Source organism: Melospiza melodia, chromosome 18 (genome assembly GCF_035770615.1).
Source record: "Melospiza melodia melodia isolate bMelMel2 chromosome 18, bMelMel2.pri, whole genome shotgun sequence".
NCBI classification, from domain to species: Eukaryota; Metazoa; Chordata; class Aves; order Passeriformes; family Passerellidae; genus Melospiza; species Melospiza melodia.
This window is the reverse complement of record NC_086211.1, coordinates 2,293,271-2,316,995: the sequence shown is the minus strand read 5'-3', so window position 1 is coordinate 2,316,995 and position 23,725 is coordinate 2,293,271. Positions and strand designations below refer to the sequence as shown.

General features: G+C 63.4%; 1 protein-coding gene across 1 annotated transcript; it reads left to right on the top strand.

Moving 5' to 3' along the window:
• Positions 1 to 221: 221 nt before the first annotated feature.
• Positions 222 to 23,598, top strand: MYO15A (myosin XVA). Its single transcript, XM_063171443.1, has 64 exons — positions 222 to 3,278; positions 4,054 to 4,136; positions 4,368 to 4,431; positions 4,532 to 4,641; positions 5,485 to 5,559; positions 5,707 to 5,797; positions 5,937 to 5,942; positions 6,264 to 6,367; positions 6,837 to 6,900; positions 6,985 to 7,098; positions 7,250 to 7,411; positions 7,507 to 7,620; positions 7,715 to 7,773; positions 7,975 to 8,098; positions 8,180 to 8,275; positions 8,355 to 8,486; positions 8,751 to 8,876; positions 9,035 to 9,112; positions 9,481 to 9,635; positions 9,761 to 9,806; positions 9,922 to 10,046; positions 10,290 to 10,407; positions 10,496 to 10,671; positions 10,757 to 10,841; positions 11,114 to 11,167; positions 11,318 to 11,399; positions 11,483 to 11,613; positions 12,511 to 12,606; positions 12,695 to 12,930; positions 13,806 to 13,984; positions 14,084 to 14,156; positions 14,293 to 14,484; positions 14,621 to 14,715; positions 14,801 to 14,889; positions 14,968 to 15,094; positions 15,218 to 15,279; positions 15,391 to 15,454; positions 15,538 to 15,676; positions 15,906 to 15,996; positions 16,085 to 16,181; positions 16,358 to 16,479; positions 16,563 to 16,622; positions 16,872 to 16,947; positions 17,286 to 17,401; positions 17,478 to 17,596; positions 17,675 to 17,816; positions 18,038 to 18,149; positions 18,297 to 18,371; positions 18,749 to 18,954; positions 19,763 to 19,896; positions 19,975 to 20,029; positions 20,124 to 20,196; positions 20,406 to 20,479; positions 20,560 to 20,642; positions 20,806 to 20,936; positions 21,057 to 21,151; positions 21,550 to 21,627; positions 21,884 to 21,980; positions 22,068 to 22,228; positions 22,329 to 22,462; positions 22,563 to 22,696; positions 22,931 to 23,064; positions 23,265 to 23,405; positions 23,497 to 23,598. The coding sequence occupies exons 1-64, from the start codon at positions 249 to 251 to the stop codon at positions 23,596 to 23,598; spliced, it is 9,798 nt and encodes a 3,265-aa protein (XP_063027513.1). The 5' UTR covers positions 222 to 248.
• The last annotated feature ends 127 nt before the right edge of the window (positions 23,599 to 23,725 follow it).

The following is a 23,725-nucleotide window of genomic DNA, read 5'->3' as shown; positions in this document are numbered from 1 at the left end:
GCCGTGGGAAGAAGGAGACTGAGGAAGAGGAGGGCGAGAGCAGTGCTGCAACAGCCAAGAAGAACACGAAGGGCCCCTCCAAGCTGATGATGGGGCTGGCAACCGACAAGAAGAAAAAAGGAGCCAAGGGTGCAGAGGCCAAGGGCGAGCCCAAAGATGCTGTGGAAGCCAGCCCAGCCGAGGAGGAGGCGGCAGCACCCCCGAAGGCCCGGGCAAAGCGGAGCCTCCGCAGCACCTCCAAGCTCTTCATGGGCTTCAAGAACCTGGGGCTGCGCCGGCCCAAGAAGGGGCAGTTCAAGAACACGTCCCGCTTCTTCTGGGGGCTGCATAAGCACAGCACCAAGAAGAGGAAGAAAAAGAAGAACAAGGCAGTGCTCAAGTCCACCTCCAACCTGATGATGCGCTTCAAGCAGGTGGGCAAGAAGAGGAAGGAGGAGGAGGCGGCCAAGGAGGAGGCCAAGAAGGAGTCACCATCGAGGCCATCCTTCGTGCTGATGCGGCGGGACGAGCAGGAGCCCGAGCACAACTCGCTGCTCTTCCGCCGGCGCCCGGAAAGGAAATTCAAGCCCCGGGCTCAGGTGCTGAGCAAGGCGGCCGCCGCCACGGGCTGGCTGGCCAGGAAGGTGCTGTCGCGGCGGGGGCGGCTGGTGGGGGGCGGCCGGGCCACGGACACGGCCTGGCTGTCCCGTATCGGTGCCAAGAAGCTGCCGTTCCCCGCGGAAGATGAGATCCTCAGGCACCGCGCCAACATGAAGCGGATCCCTGGCGGCGTCGGGCAGCCCGGCACTCCGCGGCAGGGCAGCATGGCGAGGCGGCCGAGCCGGCGGCGCTCCCAGCGCTCCGAGCCGCCCGCGCCGCGCTACGGCTGGGCCGAGGAGGAGAGCGGGGCCTTCGGCCGCCGGCGAGGCTACGGCAAGGAGGATGGAGCCTATGGCAAGCAGGATGGAGGCTATGGCTCCCGCCGGAGTTACGCCAGGAAGGAAGATGGAGCCTACAGCCCTCACCATGGGTACCCCGAGGAGGATGGAGCCTACAACCGGTGGGACGGCTACAACGGGGAGGAGGATGGAGCCTACAGCCCGCGGCACAACTACTCCGAGGAGGAGGATGGCTACATGCAGAACCCAGCTTACCCAGCAGGGTACGGCTTTGAGGACATGGGGCCGACCTACCCTGACTACCCTGGCTACGACACAGAGGAGGAGTATGACTACTACGGGGGGTTTTGGGAGGATGGAGACCAGCCAGGGCACCCCTACGGCGACTCAGAGCTCGAGGATGAGGGAACGTTCGGTGCTGGGTCTCCCCACGGCCTCTATGACCCGTACAGCAGCGACCCGGAGTACGGTGAGGAGGCAGCGGGGCCCTTTGGCTACAGGGGGGACCCCTACGAGGACTTTGGGGAGCCCTTTGCCGGGGGGTACCCTGGGGGCGACTACCCCGAGCATCGCATCCAGTACAGCGAGGGGGGGTGGGCGCCGCACGCCCAATCCTCCTGCAACCCCTACGCGCTGGGCCTGGAGGAGATCGCGGAGGGCGAGGAGCCCGACGAGTGGGAAGAAGAGGAGGAAGAGGAGAAGGAGTATCCCTTTTCCTTCCTGAACGCCTCCTCGCTGCGGGGCATGCGGCAGACGCTCTCCTCCAAGCTCTCCCTCAACAGGAAATTCAGGCTCTTCCCCCGACCCCAGGTCAAGCTTTTCGGCAGGGACCGCCTGGACGTGCCCCTCCCGCCGTCCCCGCACCTTCCCGCCGCCCGTGACGAGGACGACTACGACGAGTACGAGCCGCCGCCGCCCCCGTCATCCCCGGGCCCCGCGGCATCCCCGGCCCGCCCGGTTTCGGCGGCGCGGGCGTGCGGGAGCCCCCTGGGGCAGTTCCTGCAGCGATCGCTCTCGATCCCCGCCAGCCGCTCGCCGCGAGGGGCCGGGGCCTTCCGGGGGTCCCGCACCCCCCAGCTCTCCCACAGGCGCTCCAGCTACAGGCTGCCGGGGATGGAGAGCGCCGGTCTGGGGGACTCCTCCCCACCGGGGGGGCCCTGGGGGCAGCCGGGGGCCGCGCGGTCCCCGTCGCTCCGGAACCCCTTCGCCAACCCCGGGCGCTCCCCATCGCCGCCGCCCGTCCGCCCGCGCCCCGGCAGCACGCGGGGCGAGGGGCCGCGGCGCTCGCCCTCCCTCGGCTCCAGCATCCGCCGCTTCGGCCCCGAGCCCCCCGCCCCGCCCGTCCCCCGCTCCCCGGGCCCGGCGGGGAGGCGCCTGGGCGGGCCCGGGGTCCCGGGGCGGTCTCTGTCATCGCGGCGGAGCAGCCCCCCCGGGCTGCCGCTCCCGCAGGCCTGGCCCCGGCTCCCCGAGCCCCCCACCAAGGCGGTGAAGCCGCTGCAGAGGAGCCCCTTCCTGGGCCCATCGTCCCGCCCCGGCAGCCGCCGCCTCGGCCCCTCGTGGGACGAGGAGCTGCCCCCCTGGCGGGGTCCCTCCGGGGTGCCCCCTCCGCCCAGCCCCGCTCCCAGCACCCCCAAAAGCTTCATCCAGCGCATCGGGCAGCCCCTGGCGGGGATGGCCCCCCACTCCCCCCCAGCGAGGCCATCTGCTGAAGCGGGGGGCCGCAGCCTCTCCAAGGGGCGCTCCGTGGCGCAGTCCCTGGCTTCGCTGCTCGTGAAGAGCATATCCCCCAACAAAACCCCCTCATCCTCTCCACCCAGTCGCCTTCCCTCCACTCGCTCTCCCCCGTTGCCCCGGCGCCCATCCCGGCGGGACGGCAGCACCCGCCGCTCTCCGAGCCCACCCCCGGGCCGCCGGGGCTGGGCGGACGTCGGGCGCCCCGGGCTCCCCTCCAGCCCCCGCGGCAACCGGAGCCCCTCCCCGCCCCGCCGCGCCGCTTTCCCGCCCCCGCACGGGCGAGCCCCCGGCTCTCCGGCCGTGTCCCGGCACGGCCCCCGGGGCCCGGAGCCCTTGGAGGACGGCGCGGCCGCGGAGGAGGGCGCGGGGCGCTACGCGGTGGTGACGCCGCAGGTGCAGAGGTTGGGCTCCTTGCGGCGCGCGTCCCGCATGTACAAGCAGCACTGGTCCACGCAGCACGTCGTGCGGGTGCGGGAGATGCCCGACCCCTGGACGGCCGAGCAGGGCCTGGCCCGGCAGCCCACGCAGCGCGGCCGGCGCTGGGCAGGCCAGTGGGGAGCCGACATCGCCCGGTACCTGTGCCAGCGCCCGCCGGCGGGCGGCTGGAGGGAGCGGCACCCCTGGGCTGAGGGGTACCTGGGCAGCAAGCAGCCCTGGCGCAGCAAGGTAACGCCCGCGGGGAGCCCCTCGGGGGATGGATGGAGCCGGGGGTGAGCTGGCAGCTGGAACCCGGGGCAGGGGGCGAGTTAAGGGGGCCCGATGGCTCTCCTGTGCGTGAAGGGGTTTGCAGTGCCCAGGGTGGGGTAAATGGCTGGGGGTGGTCTGGGTGCTGGTGGGGGTCCCCCCGTGGGGAGCAGGCTGCAAGAGGGGATTGTCACCGGTTGTGTGTCCCCCCACGAGCGGCCCCTTTGGGGACACTTGATTCTGGCGTATGGAAATGCAGAGACCCGATCCGATCCGCGGGGACAGGTGCAGGTGGCACGGTGACCCGGCGGGGTGTCCGCTTTCCTGCCCACCCCCTGGCCGGGGGCCAGCCAGGCTCCCGTGTGACACCTGTCCTGGGACACCTGTCCTGTGTCACCCCTGCACGTGGCCGGGGGAGCAGCGCCAGCCCCTTCCATCACCTGCACTGAGGGTGATGCCCACGGTGAGCAGGACCGGGATTCCCAGGAGCGGATTTTCCTGGGACCAGCCCCAGGGTGGCCTTGGTGGCCTCACGTTCCTGTGTTCCAGCACTGCTGCTCTCAGCTGACACACTGTGCTCTTGCTGGGGGACTGCTTTTGGGGCTGTGGGGTGTTTTCTTGGGGTTCCTGCCATCGCTGACTGTGTGTCTCCTGGTGTGGGGTCACAGATGGTGTTTTGGGGTGGTCGTGGTGGCTGGGTGGGACACCTGAGGGTGCTGGCACATCCCTGCCGTGATGGGGTGTTTGTCCCATGCAGATGCAGTCCCTGTGCAGCCTGCCCATCGTGCGGTACCAGGAGCCAAAGGAGGAGGACGGGCTGGAGGACATGACCCAGCTGGAGTGAGTGTCCCTGTCCCCTACGCCGTGACTCAGTGCCGTGGGGGACAATGGGGCTGCAGCCCCCAACCCCATACCCCTGACCCTGCTATCCCACCCTATCTGATCCCAACATGAGCTCTGCATCAGCCTCCTGAGCCTGGAGATGCTGAGGACACTCTGGGCACAGCAGAGTCCCTCTGTCACCTCCCTGTCCCTCTGTCACCCGCTAATTCAGCCTCTGCTCCACACCAGGGACCTGCAGGAGGCTGCAGTGCTGAGCAACATCCGGACACGGTTCGAGCGCCAGCTCATCTACGTAAGCTCAGGGGACACAGCACCCCCAGGGACTGTGGGGTGGGGGTTTGGGGAGTCTCCCCCCTCCGAGGGCTCACAGCCCCACACTCTCTCTCTGGCAGACCTACATTGGCAGCATCCTGGTGTCGGTGAACCCCTACCGGCTCTACAACATCTACGGCAAGGAGCAGGTGCAGCAGTACGAAGGCAGAGCCCTGGGTGAAAACCCACCGTGAGTACCAGGCTGTCCCCAAACACCCTGTGGGGATGGAGTCACTCCCACTCTCCATTCCCCACCGTGAGTACCAGGCTGTCCCAAACACCCTGTGGGGATGGGGTCACTCCCACCCTCCATTCCCCACTGTGAGTACCAGGCTGTCCCCAGTGCCCTGTGGGGATGGGGTCACTCCCACCCTCCATTCTCCTTCTGTGAGTACCAGGCTGTCCCCAATGCCCTGTGGGGATGGGGTCACTCCCACCCTCCATTCCCCACCGTGAGTACCAGGCTGTCCCCAATGCCCTGTGGGGATGGGGTCACTCCCACCCTCCATTCCCCACTGTGAGTACCAGGCTGTCCCAAACACCCTGTGGGGATGGGGTCACTCCCACCCTCCATTCCCCACTGTGAGTACCAGGCTGTCCCCAGTGCCCTGTGGGGATGGGGTCACTCCCACCCTCCATTCTCCTTCTGTGAGTACCAGGCTGTCCCCAATGCCCTGTGGGGATGGGGTCACTCCCACCCTCCATTCTCCTTCTGTGAGTACCAGGCTGTCCCCAGTGCCCTGTGGGGATGGGGTCACTCCCACCCTCCATTCCCCACCGTGAGTACCAGGCTGTCCCCAATGCCCTGTGGGGATGGGGTCACTCCCACCCTCCATTCTCCTTCTGTGAGTACCAGGCTGTCCCCAGTGCCCTGTGGGGATGGGGTCCCTCCCACCCTCGGCTCCTGCAGCAGACCCTGGGTCACTGGGTGCTGGAGCAGCTGTGTCTGTGCATGAGGATGCTCGGGGCACTTTGGGGGTCCCTGTGCTGAGCCAGGCTGGCACCACACCCCCCCTGTTTCTCCCCACCCCAGGCACCTCTTTGCCATCGCGAACGTCGCCTACTCCAAAGTGATGGATGCCAAACACAACCAGTGTATCGTCATCAGGTGGGACAAGACTGTCCCCAACCAACACCACCCTAATTGCTGGGTCACTGCCACCAGCCTGGCTCAGCCCCATCGATTTAGGGAGGTTTGGGGCGGGCACCCCCTGCCTGGTGATGCCCCCAGCCATGTCCCTGCTCTGTGTCTCAGTGGGGAGAGCGGCTCAGGGAAGACCGAAGCCACCAAGCTGATCCTGAGCTACCTGGCAGCCGTCAGCCAGAAACGCAGCGCTGCCCCACAGGTAGGGAGGCTGCTGCCCTGGGGACATCCCTGGGTTCCCATGTCCCCATTGTCCTTATCCCTCTGCTCCATCCCTCCCTCCCTCCTCACGGCTCTGCTGCTCTCTCCTTGTCCCAATGCTTCCACCTGGACCATGGCAGATAGAGGTACCGAGGGGACACGTGGGCTGGGAAATCGTGGTGGCAGAGAATCGTGGTGGCACCCATGGGGAAAGGGGGGAGGGACAGCAGGAAATCAGTGCATGCACACAGACAAAGTCTTTGTGCTCTCTCACAGCCTCATTTAACCTGGCTGTGGTGCACACCTCGAATTTGGGCACCCTCGGGTGTGTGCGTGGAGCGTGGGGTGGCAGGGAGGGTGGCAGGGAGGGTGGCAGGGTGCCAAAGGGGGCCCCTAGCCGTGGAGATGCCCCGTGGTGTGTCGAGTGCCCAGGCTCACCCCCCCAGCTCCCCCTCTCACCATGGCAGATCCTGGAGGCGACCCCTCTGCTGGAATCCTTCGGCAACGCCAAAACCGTGAGGAATGACAATTCCAGCAGGTTTGGGAAATTTGTGGAAATCTTCCTGGAGGAGTAAGTAATGCTGAGTAACCTGTGAGTGGCTGCTCCCACCCCGTGTCCCCTGCTGCCCCAGGGGTGTCCAGCCCAAGCCAGCCCCTTGTCCCTTGGCTCTGGGAGGACACATAGGGATGGTTTTGGGACAAACCTGGTGTTGGAAAGGTGGTGGCACCTGGGGACAGGTGGCTGGGGTAGGGGTAGGGATGCTGTGACCTGGCTGCCACCTTTACCATTCCCAGTGCCCATCCCTGTCCTCATATCCCATCCCATCCTCTCTCGGCCCCACTGATCCTGACAGGGGTGCCCGATATCACAGCCAGGTGCAGACACTTCTCCCTGCCCACCCACCCCTGCTGGGGGGAATCTGGGCAGCAGCACTGACCCCCCATTTTGTTGGGGGGCACTGGGGCACAGGTGGGTGCACTGGGGGGCCCCAGCCCTGCCCACACCGAGGTTGCCAGCCTGGTGCCCGCTCTCCCTGCAGTGGTTTGATCTGCGGTGCCATAACCTCGCAGTACCTGCTGGAGAAGTCCCGCGTGGTGTTCCAGGTGTGTGGTGAGGGGGTCCTGAGCTCTGCCCGCCCCTCTGCCCCCTCTGCCAGCCCCTCCCCAGCTCTGCCCTCTGCTCTGCAGGCCCAGAGCGAGCGCAACTACCACATCTTCTACGAGATGCTGGCAGGGCTGCCGTCCCAGCAGCGGCAGCGCTACTTCCTGCAGGGCGCCGAGACCTACTACTACCTGAACCAGGTACTGTGCCCTCCCCAGCCCCTCCACGGCCTGATTCTGGGGGGCTGGTGGGCTCCTGAGCCCTCAGTGTGGGGATGAGGAGGATGCTCAGGGCAGGGTGACGCCCCGTGCTGGGTGCTGACCCACTGATGGACTGAGATGGCTGTGCCAGGGTGGGAACTGTGAGATTCCTGGCAAGGACGACGCTGAGGATTTCCGCCGGCTGCTCAACACCATGGAGGTGCTGAACTTCAGCGTGGATGAGCAGAACAGCATCTTCCGCATCCTCTCCTCCGTCCTGCACCTGGGCAACGTCTACTTTGAGAAATACGAGGTAGCCTAGGCTGGGCCAAGCCGTGCTCCTGGGGTGTGATTTGGGGTGTGGCAAAGGGGGCATTGCCAATGCCAGGGCGTCGCTGTGTCCTGCAGACTGACTGCCAGGAGGTCGCCATGGTGGTGAGCGCCACCGAGATCCGGACGGTGGCTGAGCTGCTGCAGGTGTCCCCCGAGGGGCTGCAGAAAGCCATCACCTTCAAGGTGACGGTGAGTGCAGGGGGTCTCTGGGAGGGGGTCTGTGGCCCCTGGGGACCACCTGGGCTGATGATGCTGCAACCCCACCGTGCCATTTCCCAACCAGGAAACGCAGCGGGAGAAGATTTTTACCCCTCTGACTGTGGAAAGCGCCGTGGATGCCAGGTAGAGGGAAGGGGCACTGCACCCCAGGGATGGCATGGGAAGTGAAATGCCAGCTGGGAAAGGGGATGATGAGGTCCCCCAGTGTGAATTAGACTCTGTGGTGATTAAAGCTGATGCTGTGGTGGGTGCTGGCTGTGGCAGTGGAATACACTGGTGCCATTCCAGAGCTCCAGCACTCTGCTCATCTCTCCCCTTTCCCAGGGATGCCATTGCCAAGACCCTCTACTCCCTGCTCTTCGGCTGGCTCACGGACCGCATCAACAAGCTGGTGTACCCACGGCAGGAGGCCCTCTCCATCGCCATCCTGGACATCTACGGCTTCGAGGTGAGCAGGAGTCATCCCACCCCCATCCTGGCTCAGTCCCAGCTCCATCCTGCCAGGCTCCATGGATCTTCCTTCCCGCAGGACCTCACCTTCAACAGCTTCGAGCAGCTGTGCATCAACTACGCCAACGAGTACCTGCAGTTCTTCTTCAACAGGATTGTGTTCCAGGAGGAGCAGGTGGGGCTGGTGGGCAGTGCTGGGCTCTGCCCCAGTGCTGGGCTGGGGGCACAGGGCTGACCTGGTGCCCACCCTGCAGGAGGAGTATATCCGGGAGCAGATCGAGTGGAAGGAGATCCCCTTCAGCGACAACCAGCCCTGCATTGACCTCATCTCCCAAAAACCCTACGGCATCCTGCGGATCCTGGATGACCAGAGCTGCTTCCCCCAGGTCAGGGGCTGCCTGGTGGGGAGGTGCAGCCAGCACTGGGAGGTCACTGTGGTTAGGGAATCACCATGGCCCAGGGCTGCTCTTCTCCTGGCTGTTCTAGACAACCTGGGAAAGCCCCCAGGTTCCTCCAGACTGGATAAGCCCAAAGAATCGTTAAAATGTCATGGAATCACAGAATGGTTTGGGTTGGAAAGGACTTTGGAGACCACCTAGCTCCAGCCTGCTGCTGAATCTGCTGTGTGTCACTGCTGTGTCCCTTCCCAGGCCACTGACCACACGTTCCTCCAGAAGTGTCACTATCACCACGGGACAAACCCGCTCTACACAAAGCCCAAGATGCCACTGCCCGAGTTCACCATCAAGCACTACGCAGGGAAGGTGACCTACCAGGTGTGTGACAGTGGGATGTAAAGGGCGGTTAAAGAGGAGGCTGATCCTGCACCAAGGAGGGAAATGCATCTCTGGGGGTCTGGCTGGGGTCCTGGAGCTCCTTTCCTCACCCTGTCATCCTGCCAGGCTGCTCACCATGAAGTTTTGCTATTTGCCAGGTTCACAAGTTTTTGGATAAAAACTATGACCAGGTTCGTCAGGATGTGCTGGACCTGTTCCTCAGCAGCAGGACCAAGGTAGGGCCCTGCCTGGTGCTGGCTCTGCAGTGACACCGGGCACCAGCAGCCTCCTTCCATACATCCCTTTCCATGTCCCCAAGCACGTCCCCAAGGCCAGTGAAGCCCAGGGGGACCAGAAGCAGAGGATGCCTCTGGCTCCACCCATGGGATCCTCTGGGCTTTGACCCCTCAAGCATTGGGCACAAACAGGCACATGGGCTGCTCCTGTGCTCTGCATTATCCATGTCCTCATCCCCATCCCTATGCAGGCAATCCAGCCACAGTTAGGGTTGGGCAAAAAAGGAGCAGCCAGGCTGAAGAGGATGTGGGAGAGCTGCACCATCCTGGCCACCTTCCTCCTCTCTGACCTTTCCTGTGTCCCCAAGGTGGTGGCCAACCTGTTCTTCGGGCACGCCCAGGTGCTGGCGCGGCAGAGGAGCCTCATGAGGAGGAGCAGCACCAGGACACGGCGCTACAAGGCTCCCACCGTGGCCGCGCGGTTCCAGCAGTCGCTCCTGGAGCTGGTGGAGAGGATGGAGAGGTCAGTGTGGGCAGGGTGGGCAGCGAGGCCATCCTCTGGGCTGTTGGGAGATGGACCTGAGCCCGAGGTGCCTGGGCTGGCTTTGTCCCCTGCTCCCAGTGGCTGACAGGGTCTCTCTGTCACAGGTGCAACCCGTTCTTTGTGCGCTGCATCAAACCCAACAACAAGAAGGTGAGAGCTGCTGGTGCCTGTGCTGCATGCCCCGCTGGCACTGGCAGTGTGTGGGCAGAGGGTAGGTGGGGTTTGCCCATGCAGTTGCTGATGCCTCTCCCCATCCCCACCCCAGGAGCCAGGGCTCTTCGAGCCTGACGTGGTCAGGACCCAGCTGCGGTACTCGGGGATCCTGGAGACCATCCGCATCCGCAAGGAGGGCTACCCCGTCCGCATCCCCTTCATCGTCTTCATCGACAGGTGCCCTGTCGGGGGGTGCAGGCTGGGCACTGCCATCCCAGCCAGGGGACACCACAGAGCTTGTGGGTTCTTTGGGGGCAGTGTTTGGGCTGGGGTTCACCCACAGTGGGAGCTGGGAACCCCTGGTGTTAATACACAGCTCTGGGAGAAGCTGCATCTCCAGGTGCAGTGTTTGTCACCACAGCGAGGGTGGCGGTGTCCCAGCGGGGCCCTGTGTGGTGACAGTGTCGTGGGCTCACCCAGGTACCGCTGTCTCGTTGATATGTGGTCCAATGTCATTCCCAACGGGCCCAACTGCGTGGAGATGCTGAGGAGCCTGTGCCCCGTTAACCCCAGCATGTACTACGTCGGTGTCACCAAGGTGTTGTCCCGCGAGGGGCCTTGGCTCTGGGGCTGCCCTGGGGGTGTTGGCCACGGCAGGGAGTTCACAGCCTCACCCCTGCTCCCAGCTCTTCCTGAAGGAGCAGCTGTACCAGGCTCTGGAGAGCAAGCGGTGCCGTGCCCATCACCTGGCCGCGCTCACGCTCCAGCGCTACGCCCGCACCTTCTTCATCAAGCGGCGCTTCCGCTCCCTGCGCCGCAAGATCGTGCTCCTGCAGAGCCGCGCGCGGGGATACCTGGCCAGGTGGGGGTCCCTGGGGGTGGCGGGTGGCCGTGGGTGCGTGGCAGAGGGTGACGGGTGGCAGAGGGTGACGGGTGCCCTCCTGCAGGCAGCGGTACCGGCGCATGCGGCACACGCTCATCAAGTTCAGGTCGCTGGTGCACATCTACGTGAACCGCCGGAGGTACCTCAAGGTGAGGCGGGGTCTGTCACATCCCAGGGGGTCCAGGGCACCTGCTGCCACCCTGCTGCATGTTCAGTCTGGAGAGGACACAGTGGCACCCCCAGACTGTGAGCCCCCACCATGTGCCACCCTACAACTCCTCTGTGTCCCATTGGGAGTGGGCAGTGCCTTTTTGGGGTGGAAACCCTGCTGATATTGGGGAGGGGGCAATGGCAACCCAGGGTGCCGTGATGCCTCAGGGTCTCCCCTCAGTGGGACTCAGCATGGCTGCTCTGCTTGCAGAGGAAGGAGGATGCTCGCAGGCGGGCCGAGGAGGAGAGGGAGAGGAGGAAGCAGGTAAAGATGTGCAGCCCCGGTGGGAGCACACCTGTGCAGCCCGTGTCGCTGTGCTGTCCTGCCCATCCCTGCACTCGTGGCCATGGCACCCATGGGTGCTGGGGCAGGAACCGGCACGTCAAGTGTCCCCTCCCTGCGCTGCTGCGGCAGGAGCTGACGCGGAGGGAGGTGGTGGATGTCACGCACCTGGAGATCCCGGCCGAGCTGATGGGGCTGCTGGAGGCGGCTGCAGGTGAGCGGGTCCCGCACTGCCATCGCTCCCAGCCCCTCGTTCCCTCCCCGACGGCCGTGCCGACCCTTCCCGCTGTGCCGCAGCCGCCCGGGAGGTGAACGCCGGCTGCGTGGTGCTGGTGCCGCCGCCGGCGCTGCAGCCCGACCCCCAGCTCACCCTCCCGCTCGACATCAACGATTACCCCATGGCCAAGTACGTGCGGGGCCACTTCCAGGTAAGGTGGGCGCCGCGGCCCGGAGCGGGGAGCTTTTCCCGACGGGCAGACAGCTTTTGGGGAGTCCCTGGCGCCCCCCCGGCCGTGGCGGAGAGCGAGGTTCAGGGTGGATCCCCGCGCTGTCCCACCGGGCTCTGCCCCGGCTCCCACCCCGGGGATGCCACGGTAGCAAGCCAGGCTGGATCCGGGGTGGCTGTGGTGCTGCGGGGAGCTGGCTGCCACCTCCGTCCCTCCCCGTGGGTTCCTGTCGTCTCCAGAGGCCGGGGGGACCCTGCTGAGGTTATCGGACAGAGACAGACCCGCTGAGCCCTCCTGGACGCCCGACGCGGGGCGGATCCGGAACGCTGGGGCGGGAGACCAGGTCGCATTGCTCCCGGACCCCGGCCCCAAACACCGACACTTTGCCTCATTCCTCTTCCTCATCCCTGTTTTTGCCCCGTGTTTCCCAGTCCCCGGCATCCTGAATGACAGCACCGGGGCTGGATAAGGCTCCCGGCCTTGCCAAGGTGTTGCCATGGAACCACAGAACGATTTGGGTTGGGAGGGACTTAAAGACCATCCAGTTCCACCCCCTGCCACGGGCAGGGACACCTTCCACTATCCCAGGTGGCTGCAAGCCCTGTCCAACCTGGCCTTGAACGTTTCCAAGGATGGGGCGGCCACAGCTTTTGTGGGCAATGTGTGCCAGTGCCTCACCACCCATCTCTGGTGCTGCCAGCGCAGCCTGAGCCCCTCCCTGCCCCACTCCCAGGACTCTGCTGCCCCCATCCTTCCCCCCAGCCCTTTGGCAGCCCCACAGGCTCCACCCAGCACCAACACCATGCTCAGCACCGTGGGGCCAGCCCCTCGTGGCCTGAGGCCGTCCCCAGGTAGCCATGGGTGCGGGTGTCACCGCAGGAACCTGCCTTTGGGATGCTGACGGCCCCACTGAAAGCCCCCCTCACCCGGCTGGATGAGGAGCTGTGCCACGAGGCTCTCAGCCTCTTCCAGCTGGTAGGTGGGGTGGCACGGGCTCCATCCCCACAGCCCCTGCCCGCCCTGGGCTGGGCTCAAAGGGAGCACCTGGCTGTCCCTGTGGCAGATCCTGCGGTTCATGGGGGACCCGGGGCTGGGCGGCTCTCAGGAGACCCTTTTTGGCAACTACATCGTGCAGAAGGGGCTGTCGGTGCCAGGGCTGCGGGACGAGCTCCTGGCACAAGCTGCCAACCAGGTGTGGAGGAACACCAACGTCAACAACGAGGAGAGGGGCTGGCTGCTGCTGGCCACCTGCCTGAGCGCCTTCCCCCCGTCCGCCGCCTTCGACAAGTACCTGCTCAAGTGAGCTGGGCATGGGCTCTGGGTGGGCATGGGCATGGGCATGGGCATGGGCATGGCTGGGACCCTTGGGAACGGCCCCTCGTTCCTGGGAGCACTGCTGGGGCTTTGCAGGGCTCTCCTGGCGCCTGTGGCTGAGGATGCTGCCTACACCCCAGCTGGTTCCTCCACAATTGCTTGGGCCAGCCTGGCACGCGTGGGCAGCTCCTGTTGGGAATGCTCTGAGGTCCCTTCAGGATCCCCCTGGCCAAGCTGGCATATGTGCCCACATCCCTCTAGGTTCCCCAGGGCCAGCCTGGCACATGTAGCCAGCGATTCTGGCCCAGTTGCACTAGAGATGCTCTGAGATCCCTCCAAGATGCCTTGGGCCAGCCTGGCACATGTGCCCAGGATGCTGCCAAGATCCCTCCAGGGATGCTCTTAATCTCTCTGTAGAAACAGACAATCCCCCATGTGGGGAATGATGTGCTGAGACTCCAGTGATTCAGAAAGCTGAACAAGTGCTTTATTAAGCTATACTATGTTACACTAATACTATACTAGAACTATACTAAAGAATAGCAAAGAAAAACCTGTGGCTGTCTCCAGACAGTCATGACACACGTGGATCTGACTGGTCAAGGAATCAAAACAACCTTCACCAGTGTCCAATTAACAAATCACTTTGGGTAAACAATCTCCATAACACATTCCACATGTGCCAAACAACAGGAGCAGTGAATAGAGATAAAAATTGTTTTCTTCTCTGAGCTTTCTCTGCCTTCCCCAGGAAAAATCCTTGGGAAAGTTGTGCCTGCTGCTCTCTGCGAACAGAGCTGTGGTCCCCTGTGCCATCCTGGCACACACGACCCTCCTGCAGCAGCCTCCCTTGCCCTCAGGTTCGTGTCTGACTACGCCTTTGCCGGCTACAAGCCGGTGTGCCAGCGCAAGCTGATGCAGGCCATGGCGCGCTCGCAGCTGGGCGCCGCCGCCGCCCGCACCTTCCCCCCGTCGCTGCTGGAGTGGACGGCGAACCGGCGCCAGGCCAGCATGGCCCTGGACCTGCACTGCTTCAACGGTGAGGGCACCGGGCTGCTGGGCGTGGATGGTCCCAGGGTGGCCGCCCCCATGGGCAGGGAGGGCTGGTGGCTCCTGCTCACCGTCCATCCCTCCCCAGGTGATCAATTCTCCTGTCCCATCCACTCTTGGAGCACAGGAGAGGACCTGGCAGGGGATGTCCTGAAGCTCAGGTAGGTGCTGGCTTGGCACCCACCCACCCTGCGGGTCACGGTGTCACCTCGGTGTCCCCAGGATGCCCGAATGCCCAGCTCATGGGCAGGGTGTCCCTGTGGAGCCTGTGCCCATCCCGTGTCTGGCTGTTGGCAGAGGGCTGGCAGAGGGCTGGCGTGGCTGGTCCGTGGCTATGAAGGCGGGTGCCCAGTGGGCTGAGCTGGCTGGACACGATTATGTCCTGGACCTTGTCTCCGACCTGGAGCTGCTGCGGGGCTTCCCCAGACAGAAATCCTGTTTCCTCATCGCGTGGGACGGCAGCGACAGCCACAGCAGGGACAGCCGGCCGTAGGTACCCGGGCAGGGATGGTGCCCCACTGTGGGGCTGGGGGGACCTTGGCACCGGGCTGGATGGGTGCCAGGGGTGGGTGGGCTCCTGAGGCACCCAGTGGGTGCTCCATGAGTGCATCCTCCCTCTCTGCAGCGTGCTGGGACACGGATTTGATTTGGATGAAGTGCCTCCTCCCCCAGCTGTGAAAGCCCCCACACTGCCCTCCATGGAGGCGTATCACCCCCATGGTAGGGCATCGTTCCCCCCAGCTCCTGTCCCCCAGTGTTGTGACAAAGCCCTGCCATGCCGTTTTCATGCCTTGTCCCCTCTCAGATGGGGAATTTGGGGAGCCACGCAGCCAGAAGGGTCTGGACCGGTACCTGGACAGTCTCTTTGACCCCGTGCTCTCCTACGGCAATGGGGTGAGAGGGGTGTCCCCCTGTATGAGGCATTTGGGGTGCAGGTGACTTGGTCACTGTGCCCTCACACCTGTCCCCCAGGAGCTGGAGAAGCCGTCCATCCTCTCGCAGAGGCTGAAGGGAGGAGGTGGCGTGGGAGGGGGGCACAGTGGCACTGATGGCACCCGGAGTGAGCCTCCCGTGCCCGCGGAGACGCGTCAGCCGAGGGGTGAGCGCCTCCAGCACCCCCACATCCCCTCCCAGCCCCCTGCCTCAGTTTCCCTGGTGTGGGGAGCATCCCTGCACCCAGAGCCCCACATCTCTGACTGAGCCCTCCTCTTTGCTGTCACAGGCACGGAGCCAGAGCCGTCCCCACAGCGCCGGGCAGATGCCAACCAGCCACCCGCAGCCTCGGTCAGTGCATGGGGCCGGGAGGGGTCGAGCCTCTTCTCTGCTTCAGGGGCAGCCCCTGGGGGTGGCAGCAGCTGGAGGTGCCAGGTGTTGATAGCACCGTGTCCCCTGCAGGGCAGAGCGACAGAGGGGACGCCAGCCCATGTCCCCCAGCCCCAGCCCTACTCCCAGAAAGCCGGTAAGGAGTCCCGGTGGGACAAGGTGACCACGGGGGCTGGTGGCACTGAGCAGGGTCCCTGAGCTCTGTGCTTGGCCCCGCAGCCGCCGTGGGCCGGCGGTGGCCGGGAGAGCCCGTGCGCCATTCCCGCCTCAACTCGGAGCACTTCCCGCGGCCCACGCACGACATCCGCAACATCATCCGGCAGTGCCAGCCCGCCCCGCGCGGCTCCCAGCCCCACAGGTGCTCACCTGGCCCCAGCCACACCTCGGGGCTTCTCCTGCGTGGGCTGGTCCTGATGCTGGGCTGCAGGGAATAACGGGGTGTAGGGGATGATGGGGTGTAGGGGATGATGGAGTGTGGGGGATGATGGGGTGCCCCAGGTGATGCGGCTGCAGGTGGTGTCAGTACAGGGAATTCTGGGCTGCACCTGGTGCTGGGGTTCAGCTGATGTGGGATTCTGTCCTGGCAGCAAGCTCTTTGGGAAGAAGCTGGACCCCCACGAGGAAGCCATGCAGATCCTGAAGGAGCAGCTCTCAGCAGCCCGGGTGCCATCACCACCAGCTGTGGTAGGGATGTGGCCGCCCCCGTGTCCCCCCGACGGGGCTGGGGTGTCGCTGGCACTGCCCACAGCCCCGCTGTGCCTCGCAGGGGCCCAAGGAGGTGGTGGCTGCGGTGAAGCCGGTGCCAAGTGCCAGGTACCAGCTGCGAGCACCCGCAGGACGTCCTGCAGCCCCAGAGCCCCCAGGTATTGCTGGGCACATCCGTGGCACTGAGGCGGAGCAGTGGCACAGCTGATGCCTGGTGGGATAACTGCTGTGTCCAGCTCAGCCAGGGGGCTGCTCCCTGTGCCTCAGTTTCCCCAGCTGAGGCAGCTGTTGGTGGCTCCTCCCGGGGATTTTAAGGCTTTCTGTCCCTTTGCAGTCTTTGTGTCCCGGGAACTCCCATCCGAGGCACAGCAGGTCCAGACCCAGCTGCACCGCAGCTGCAGCGAGGACTTCTACACCTACCACAACGTGCCGTGGAAAATATTCATCAGGAAGGAGGTACGGATTGTGGGAACACCTGGGCACAGGTTGGTGCCAAGGATAACGGGGTTCACACCAAGCCCTGCTCTCTCTCCTGGCAGGTTTTCTACCCCAAGGACAACATCAACCACCCACTGCTGCTTGACCTCATCTTCCGGCAGGTGAGGCACCGAGCTGGCCCTGCAGCCCCCTGGGGTCCCCTGGGAGGTGGGGTACACCGCAATGGGTGATGGTTTACTCATCCCTCTGTGCCCATGGTTTACTCATCCCACTGTGCCCACCCTGCCTTCCCCAGCTGAGCTGCTGTGGAGGAGCTGGGGCTGTTGCACGCTGGGGCTGTTGCACGCTGGGGCTGGGGGGTTTTTTGCTCCTCCTCACACAATCCCACTGCTCCTCACCCCCTTTCCCAGATCTTCAATGATGTGCTGTCTGACAGCTGCATCCGGATCAGCCATGAGGAGCGGCTCCGCCTGAAATCCCTCTTTGGTAACGCTGTGTGCTGCTGCTCCCTGCCTGGGGGCTCACACCCAGCCACTCCTGTGCCTGTCCCCATCTCCTGGGTGTCTATCTCCAAGCCAGGACTGGCTCTGCTTACCCTGGGTGGTTTTGCCTCCAAAAGCAGCGACCCCCCTGTTATTTAGCGCTTCACAACATCACAAGTTGTGTCAGGTCACATCCAGCTGCCTGGGGACACGCATCTGTCTCTGCAGCACAGTCCTGCCAGGCATGGGAAGGGCATGAGCATCCCTGCTTTTGCTGGGAGCTCTGTCCACATCCTCTCCAGGCAGGGGGAGCTCACGGGAGGTGTTTCCCCCTCCCCACAGCGGAGAACAAGCTGGACTCCTTCAGCCCCGTGGCCACCGAGAGCGTCAAGAGGGAGATCATTGCTGCGGCCCGGGATGGCTGCGAGGTGTACTTCTCCCGCCTCTTCCCTGCCACGGTGAGGGCCCAGCTGTGCTCAGCACGGACCCACAGCGTCACTGTGACCCTGGCTGAGGCGCTGTCCTGGCCCCCAGGGCAGCGTGGGGACGGGCGTGCAGATCCTGGCCGTGTCCCACGCTGGCATCAAGCTGCTGCGGGTGGTGAAGGGCACCAACGTGCCCGGGGAGCAGCTGCGGGTGCTGAGGGCCTACAGGTAGGGCTGGCAGGGTGGGGTGGGTGCTGAGGGTGCCACAGATGCCGGGTGTCTCAGCCTCCCCTCGCCCTGCCCCAGCTACCCCGACGTGCTCTTCGTGACCACCCCATCCAGGAACATGCTGGAGTTCAACCTGCGCGGGGACAAGCTCATCCTCTTCTCCCCCAAAGCCCCCCAGGTCAAGGTCATGGTGGACCACTTCATCACAGAGCTCAGGAAGGTGGGGCTGCCCTGGGGCCAGGGTGGGTTTGTCCTGGCGGTCAGACCCTGCCTGTGTGCATGTGTTTGGGAGGTTGGGGTGGGCAGAGGAGGGTATCCTGTGAATGGGACCGTGGCTGGATTTGGGGGATGGTGCTGAGGCTGTGGGTGCTGGAGGTCCCTGTGCTGGGTGGGGTGTGGGTGTCCCTGCGTGCATGGGCTGTGCCAGACCCCTGTGCCCAGGACTCCCAGTATGTGGTGGCCGTGAGGAACTACAGCCCAGAGGACAGGCGCCAGCTCAGCTTCCACAAAGGGGACATCATCCACCTGCAGTCACTGGAGCACCCTGAGAGAGGTGAGGGAGCCCCAAAGCCCCCATGCCAAAATGCCTTTGATGGGGGACACAGGGCAGCAGACTGCTGGCTAGCCCTGCCCTGGAGGTGGCTGTGTGCTTGTCTTGCATCCTGTGACACCCCAGGATGTCCCCATGGTGTCCCTGCAGATCAATACTATGGCTGTGTGGTCCGCAAGAAGGTGATGTACCTGGAGGAGCTGAAGACTGGCACCCAGGATTTTGGTGGGTGCCACACTGTCCCCGTGTGTGTGTGTCCCCGTGTGTGTCCCTGGTGTGTGCCCTCCTGGGTCTGGGGCACGGGGCAGGGTCCTGCCTCTGTCACCCCTCAGCAGGATGGTTTGGGGCCTTTTTGGCACTGACCTGCTGCAGGGAGATGCTCCCCTGCAGGTCCCACTCTGGTGCCACCATGTCCCTCAGGTGACAGCCCTTGTGGCCCCTGGTCTGCACCTTTCCCTTGAGTGATGCCAAACTGCAGCTGCTTCCAGCCAGATCCCTGAGAAGGGCTGGGGGTGCCGAGGTGGGAAGGATCAGGCAGAGAATTTTCGGGGTGACCCCACGGCTGCCAGCCCAGGGCCATCCCCACCGTGTGTCTGGCACAGGGTGGAAGTTTGGGGCCATCCACGGCAGGTCAGGGCTCTTCCCTGCCGAGTACGTGCAGCCCGTGGCAGCGCCCGACTTCGTGCACCTGCCTGCGGAGAGGAAGGAGGAGCCCAGGGACAAGCAGGGCAAGGTGGCAGCGTCAGCGGCCGTGGCCGTGGCCGTGGCCTCCACTGCTGCTGCCCAGGAGCTGGACCGCAAATCCGAGGTGGGTCCTTGGCACAGACCCTGCAGCCACACAGCGCCCGTCTCCTGAAAAATCCTTTCGCTGGGATCTTTACTCCTGACAAGCTGGGAAGCTTCAGCTTCTCCATGTTCTGCTACTTTGGAATGTGATTTGGAGAATTGATTACCCCAGCCTGTGAATTGTTTTTAATTAATGACCAATCACAGGTCCAGCTGCGTCGAGGCTGTGAGCAGTGACAAGATTTTATTATTAATTCTTTTCTAGCTTTCTGATGTCACCTTTATCTTTCTTTAGTATAGTTTCAGTATATAATTTTCTTATAATATGATATGATATGATATATAATAATATAAATAATATAAATAATATAAATAATATAAATAATATAAATAATATAAATAATTAGCAGCGGGTCAGGGGCCTGCCGGGAATACATTATATTATATAACATATATAACATATAATATATATATAATATAATATAATATAATATAATATAATATAATATAATATAATATAATATAATATAATATAATATAATATAATATAATATAATATAATGTAATGTAATGTAATGTAATATAACATAACATAACAACATCATAACATAACATATCAGAATAGAATAGAATAGAATAGAATAGAATAGAATAGAATAGAATAGAATAGAATAGAATAGAATAAAATTAATATAATCGCCTTCTGAAACATGGAGTCAATGTTCTCATCTCTTACCTCGTCCTTGGAACCCTCAAACACTGCCACAGGTCCTGGCCTGGGGCTGTGTCCAGTGCTGGCTGTCCCCAGTGCCCACTGCTCTGTTCCCCAGGTGTCCCCATCCAGTGCCACCTTTGTGGAGGGCCCGGAGGGAGATGGTGACGAGCAGCTCAGGGATGTCACCAGTGCCTGTCCCATGCTGGCCTTTGCCCAGCGGCATTTCCGTGCAGCACGGCGTGGGACCATGTGAGTGACCAGAGCTGGGACAGGGCTGTGCCATGGTGGGGACACCTGTGCTCACCTGCTCCCCTGTCCCTCCGCCAGGGACTCCCGTGGGATGAAGTTGCCAAGTGTGCTGGAGATGCTGACGTTCACCAAGGTATGGGGAGGTGGAGTTCTGGGGTGGTCTTGTCCTGCTGTCACCCTTTGAGGTCCCAGCAGGGTCCAGAGCTGGTCCTGTCCCTCTGCTCCAGATCCCCATTCAGGAGTCACTCATTGAATTTGTGGATGGTGGCCTCAACAAACTGGCTGCTGAGGCTTTCCAAGGTAGGCAGGGGCACGAGTGTCCTGTCCCTCTGTCCCTCGGCCATCCCCAGCCCCGTCCTTGGAGGAGGGTGGGGCTGGACTGGGATGGGCAGAGGGGTTGTCCTAGGGGAGTTTAGTTCTGGTCCCAGTGCTCCATGTGTGCCCAGGATGTGTGTCCCTGGGGAAGGGACATGCTGACCTGTGTCACCGTGTGTCTTTGTTGTCCCCAGCTGTGATGAAGTTCATGGGTGACCATCCCCTGCGGGGGCAGACAGAGCTGGACATCGTCTGCACCATGCTCAAGGTAAATCCACCACCGGGGATGAGCCCTGGGGGTGGCCTGGGCAGGGGTGGCAGAGAGGTGGCAGCTGTGCCTGTCCCCAGCTGTGTGCAGCGCACGAGGTCCTGCGGGATGAGGTGTACTGCCAGATCATCAAGCAGATCACCAACAACACCAGCTCCAAGCCGTGAGTCCCTCCACCCACGTGGAGCAGCAGAGGCTGGCACTGGGACACCTGTGCCCTGGCCAGGCCAGCTGCTCCAGCCTGGGGGACACCTGGGGACCTCATCCCTGTGCCACCGTGGGCACCCTCACCCTGCTTGGGGGATCAGCCCTGGCTGTTCCCACAGGGACAGCTGCCAGAGGGGCTGGAGGCTGCTCTACATCCTCGCTGCCTACCACAAGTGCTCCGAGGTGCTCCGGCCCTTCCTCCTGGCCTTCCTGCAGGATGCCAGCAGGCACCCGGAGCTGCCTTTCCACGGTAGGGGCCGTGCACACCCCAGGGAGCTGGGAAAGGACAGCCCAGGTGTCACAGAGCTCAGGAGGAGCTCTAAGTGAGCAGTTCAGCCCCATCCTTCATCCCGGTCCCTGCTCCTGCCAGGCATCGCCAAAGCCTGCGAGCAGAACCTGAGGAAAACCCTGCAGTTCGGTGGCCGCAGCCTCTTCCCCAGCAGCATGGAGCTCAAGGCCATGGTGGTGAGGCCAGGGGCTCGTGGGGTGGAACAGGGCTGGTGTCAGCTTGAGATTTCCCCCCAGAAATTCTGGGTACTCACATGGAGTCAGGTTCTCCCTGTGGGCTTGGGATCTCCCTCAGACACCACCCTGGAATGGAGCTGATCCTTTTTGGGGATCTTCCCAAGAGAGCACAGCCCTTTTTAGGGTCTGGTCTTCACCACTTTGGGGTACCCTGAGCCTTCAGGGGTCCTCAGTGGTGGGATGGAGCTCTGTGGATATGGGGTGGGGGCATGATGGTTCAGGTGGACAGGATGGGCAAGAGACAGGATGATCCCAATGGGATGGTTCCTTAGGGATAGCTGCAGGATTTGGGGTGTCCTGTGGGTTCTTGCTGCACCCCAACGTGTCCTCCCGTGCAGGCTGGACGCAGCGCCAAGCGCCAGCTCTTCCTCCTGCCCGGTGGCATCGAGAGGCACCTCAAGATCAAGACGTGCTCGGTGAGCCAGAGGGGACAGGGGGCTCAGTGCACCCCAAAATTATGGTTATGGTGAATATTATGGTGACATCTCAGCTGTGGGCACCCAGAGGGGGTGGATTTGGGGGCCTGCACCTTTTGGCTGTCCCTGCTGTGGGACCTCATCCTTTGGGAAAAGCAGCTCATCGCTGGGATGAGCCTCAGTGCAGGACAAGTTGGCGGCCCAGAGCACAACAGGGGGACGTGGCAGTGTCCCAGCCACCTGTCCCTGTGCCCAGGTGGCTCTGGATGTGATTGAGGAGCTGTGCTGTGAGATGGGGCTGCAGAACCCAGAGGCTCTGGAGGAATACATCCTCTTTGTGGTGACCGACAGAGGTGAGGAGCTGGCAGGGGTGGGACAGACGGGGATGGGACGGCCATGTGGGTGGTGTGGTGGCATTCTCAGACTCCTGGGTGGCACAGGGCAGAGCGTGCGGCCCCTGACCCGCCGGGAATACGTCCTGGACGTGGCTGCAGAGACCGAGCTCCGGGACAGCAGCTACAGCTTCTGGTGCCGCCGCGTGGTCTGGGGCCAGCCCCTCAAGTTCGACAACGAGCTCTACGTCACCGTCCACTACAACCAGGTCGGGCCACCCCATCAGCCTCCCCCAGGGCCACCTCCCTGCCGCCCTCAGAGCGTGCCCTGTCCCCAAGCCGTGTCCCTGTGCTCTGTCCCCCTCCCAGGTGCTGCCTGACTACCTCAAGGGGCTGTTCACCGTCCTGCCGCCGGCGAGGCCGGGAGAGCAGCACTTCCCGCACGTGGCCAAGCTGGCTGCCCTCCAGCACCGAGCCAAGGACCGCCACCTCCTCCCCACGGCGTACGGCAGGGCACGGGGCACCTGGCGGGGGGAAACACGTGTCCTGTGGGTTGGGGACCCACTGGGTGGTGCTGGCCCTGACCTCGGGCTCCCCACGCAGGAGGGAGATGCAGGACTACGTCCCCCCGCAGCTCTTCCGCCTGCTGAAGCCGCAGTCCTGGCTGCAGATGGTGACCCAGCACGTGCAGCAAGCCCAGGCACTCAGCGCCCACCAGGCCAGGGCACAGTTCCTGGGTGAGGGGACAGCCACAGGGAGAGGATGTGATGCTAATGAGGATGTAATGCCTGGAGAGCGATGATGATGGCGATGGGATGCTGGTTGTCCCTGCATAGAGCCTGGGGTGCTGCACATGGAGGGCAGGATGGATTGGCAGGACAGGGACACCCATTTTTTCCCTTGGCTGCTCCTGGGTGCAAGGCCACCCTGGGGTGGCAGTGGGCAATGAGACCCCGTCGTCTGCCCTGCAGGGCTGCTGAGCGCCTACCCCATGTTTGGCTCGTCCTTCTTCTACATCCAGAGCTGCAGCAACAACGCCATCGTTTCGCCCTGTATCCTGGCCGTCAACCAGAACGGCCTCAACTTCCTCAGCAAGGAGACCCACGTAGGTGTGGGGCCGTGTGGGACCCGGGGAATGTCTCGGGTTGGAGCAAACCTTAAAGCTCATCCAGTTCCATCCCCTGGCCGTGGGCAGGGACAACCTTCCACTAGACCAGTTTGCTCCAAGACCTGTCCAAACTGGGGTCCCTGGTCCCCTTGAAGGGGTTCCCAAGGCACACAGGCCACCTCCCTGTCCCCTCCCAGGAACTCATGGCCAAGTTCTCGCTGAATGAGATCCAGTCCACACGGACACAGCGCCCGACGGCCGGATCCAGCTCTCCTTACGTGGAGATCACTCTGGGAGACCTCCTGGCCCAGGGCATCACCCAGCTGCAGCTGGAGCAGGTCGGGGACACCTGGGGACAGCATGGGGAGGCCCTGCTGGGGCTCTCACAGCTGTGGCACAGCCAGTGCCCATCGGTGTGTCCCTCTGCAGGGCCTGGAGCTGTGCCGCGTGGTGGCCGCGCACATGGAGCGGCTGCTGGGTGCCCGGGAGAAGAGGCAGACGCTGCCGCCCAGCGAGATCACCCTGCTCTGAGCCCGCCGCGGCCCGGACCCCCGGCACCCTGGCACCCTGGCACCCCGGCAGGGGGGACAGAGGGTGCCGTGGCCATGCAGTGTCCCCAGCTTGGCCAGTGGCTGCTGTCCCCCTGTCACCACCCCGC

What these genes read in the sequence shown, in the direction of transcription:
- MYO15A (XM_063171443.1), top strand. Translation starts at nt 249, where the DNA reads ATGGGCTTCAAGAACCTGGGGCTGCGCCGGCCCAAGAAGGGGCAGTTC. An exon ending in AGCAGCCCTGGCGCAGCAAG is followed by an intron (nt 3,279 to 4,053) that starts GTAACGCCCGCG and finishes TGTCCCATGCAG; the next exon opens with ATGCAGTCCCTGTGCAGCCT. An exon ending in CCGCCTGAAATCCCTCTTTG is followed by an intron (nt 16,948 to 17,285) that starts GTAACGCTGTGT and finishes CCCTCCCCACAG; the next exon opens with CGGAGAACAAGCTGGACTCC.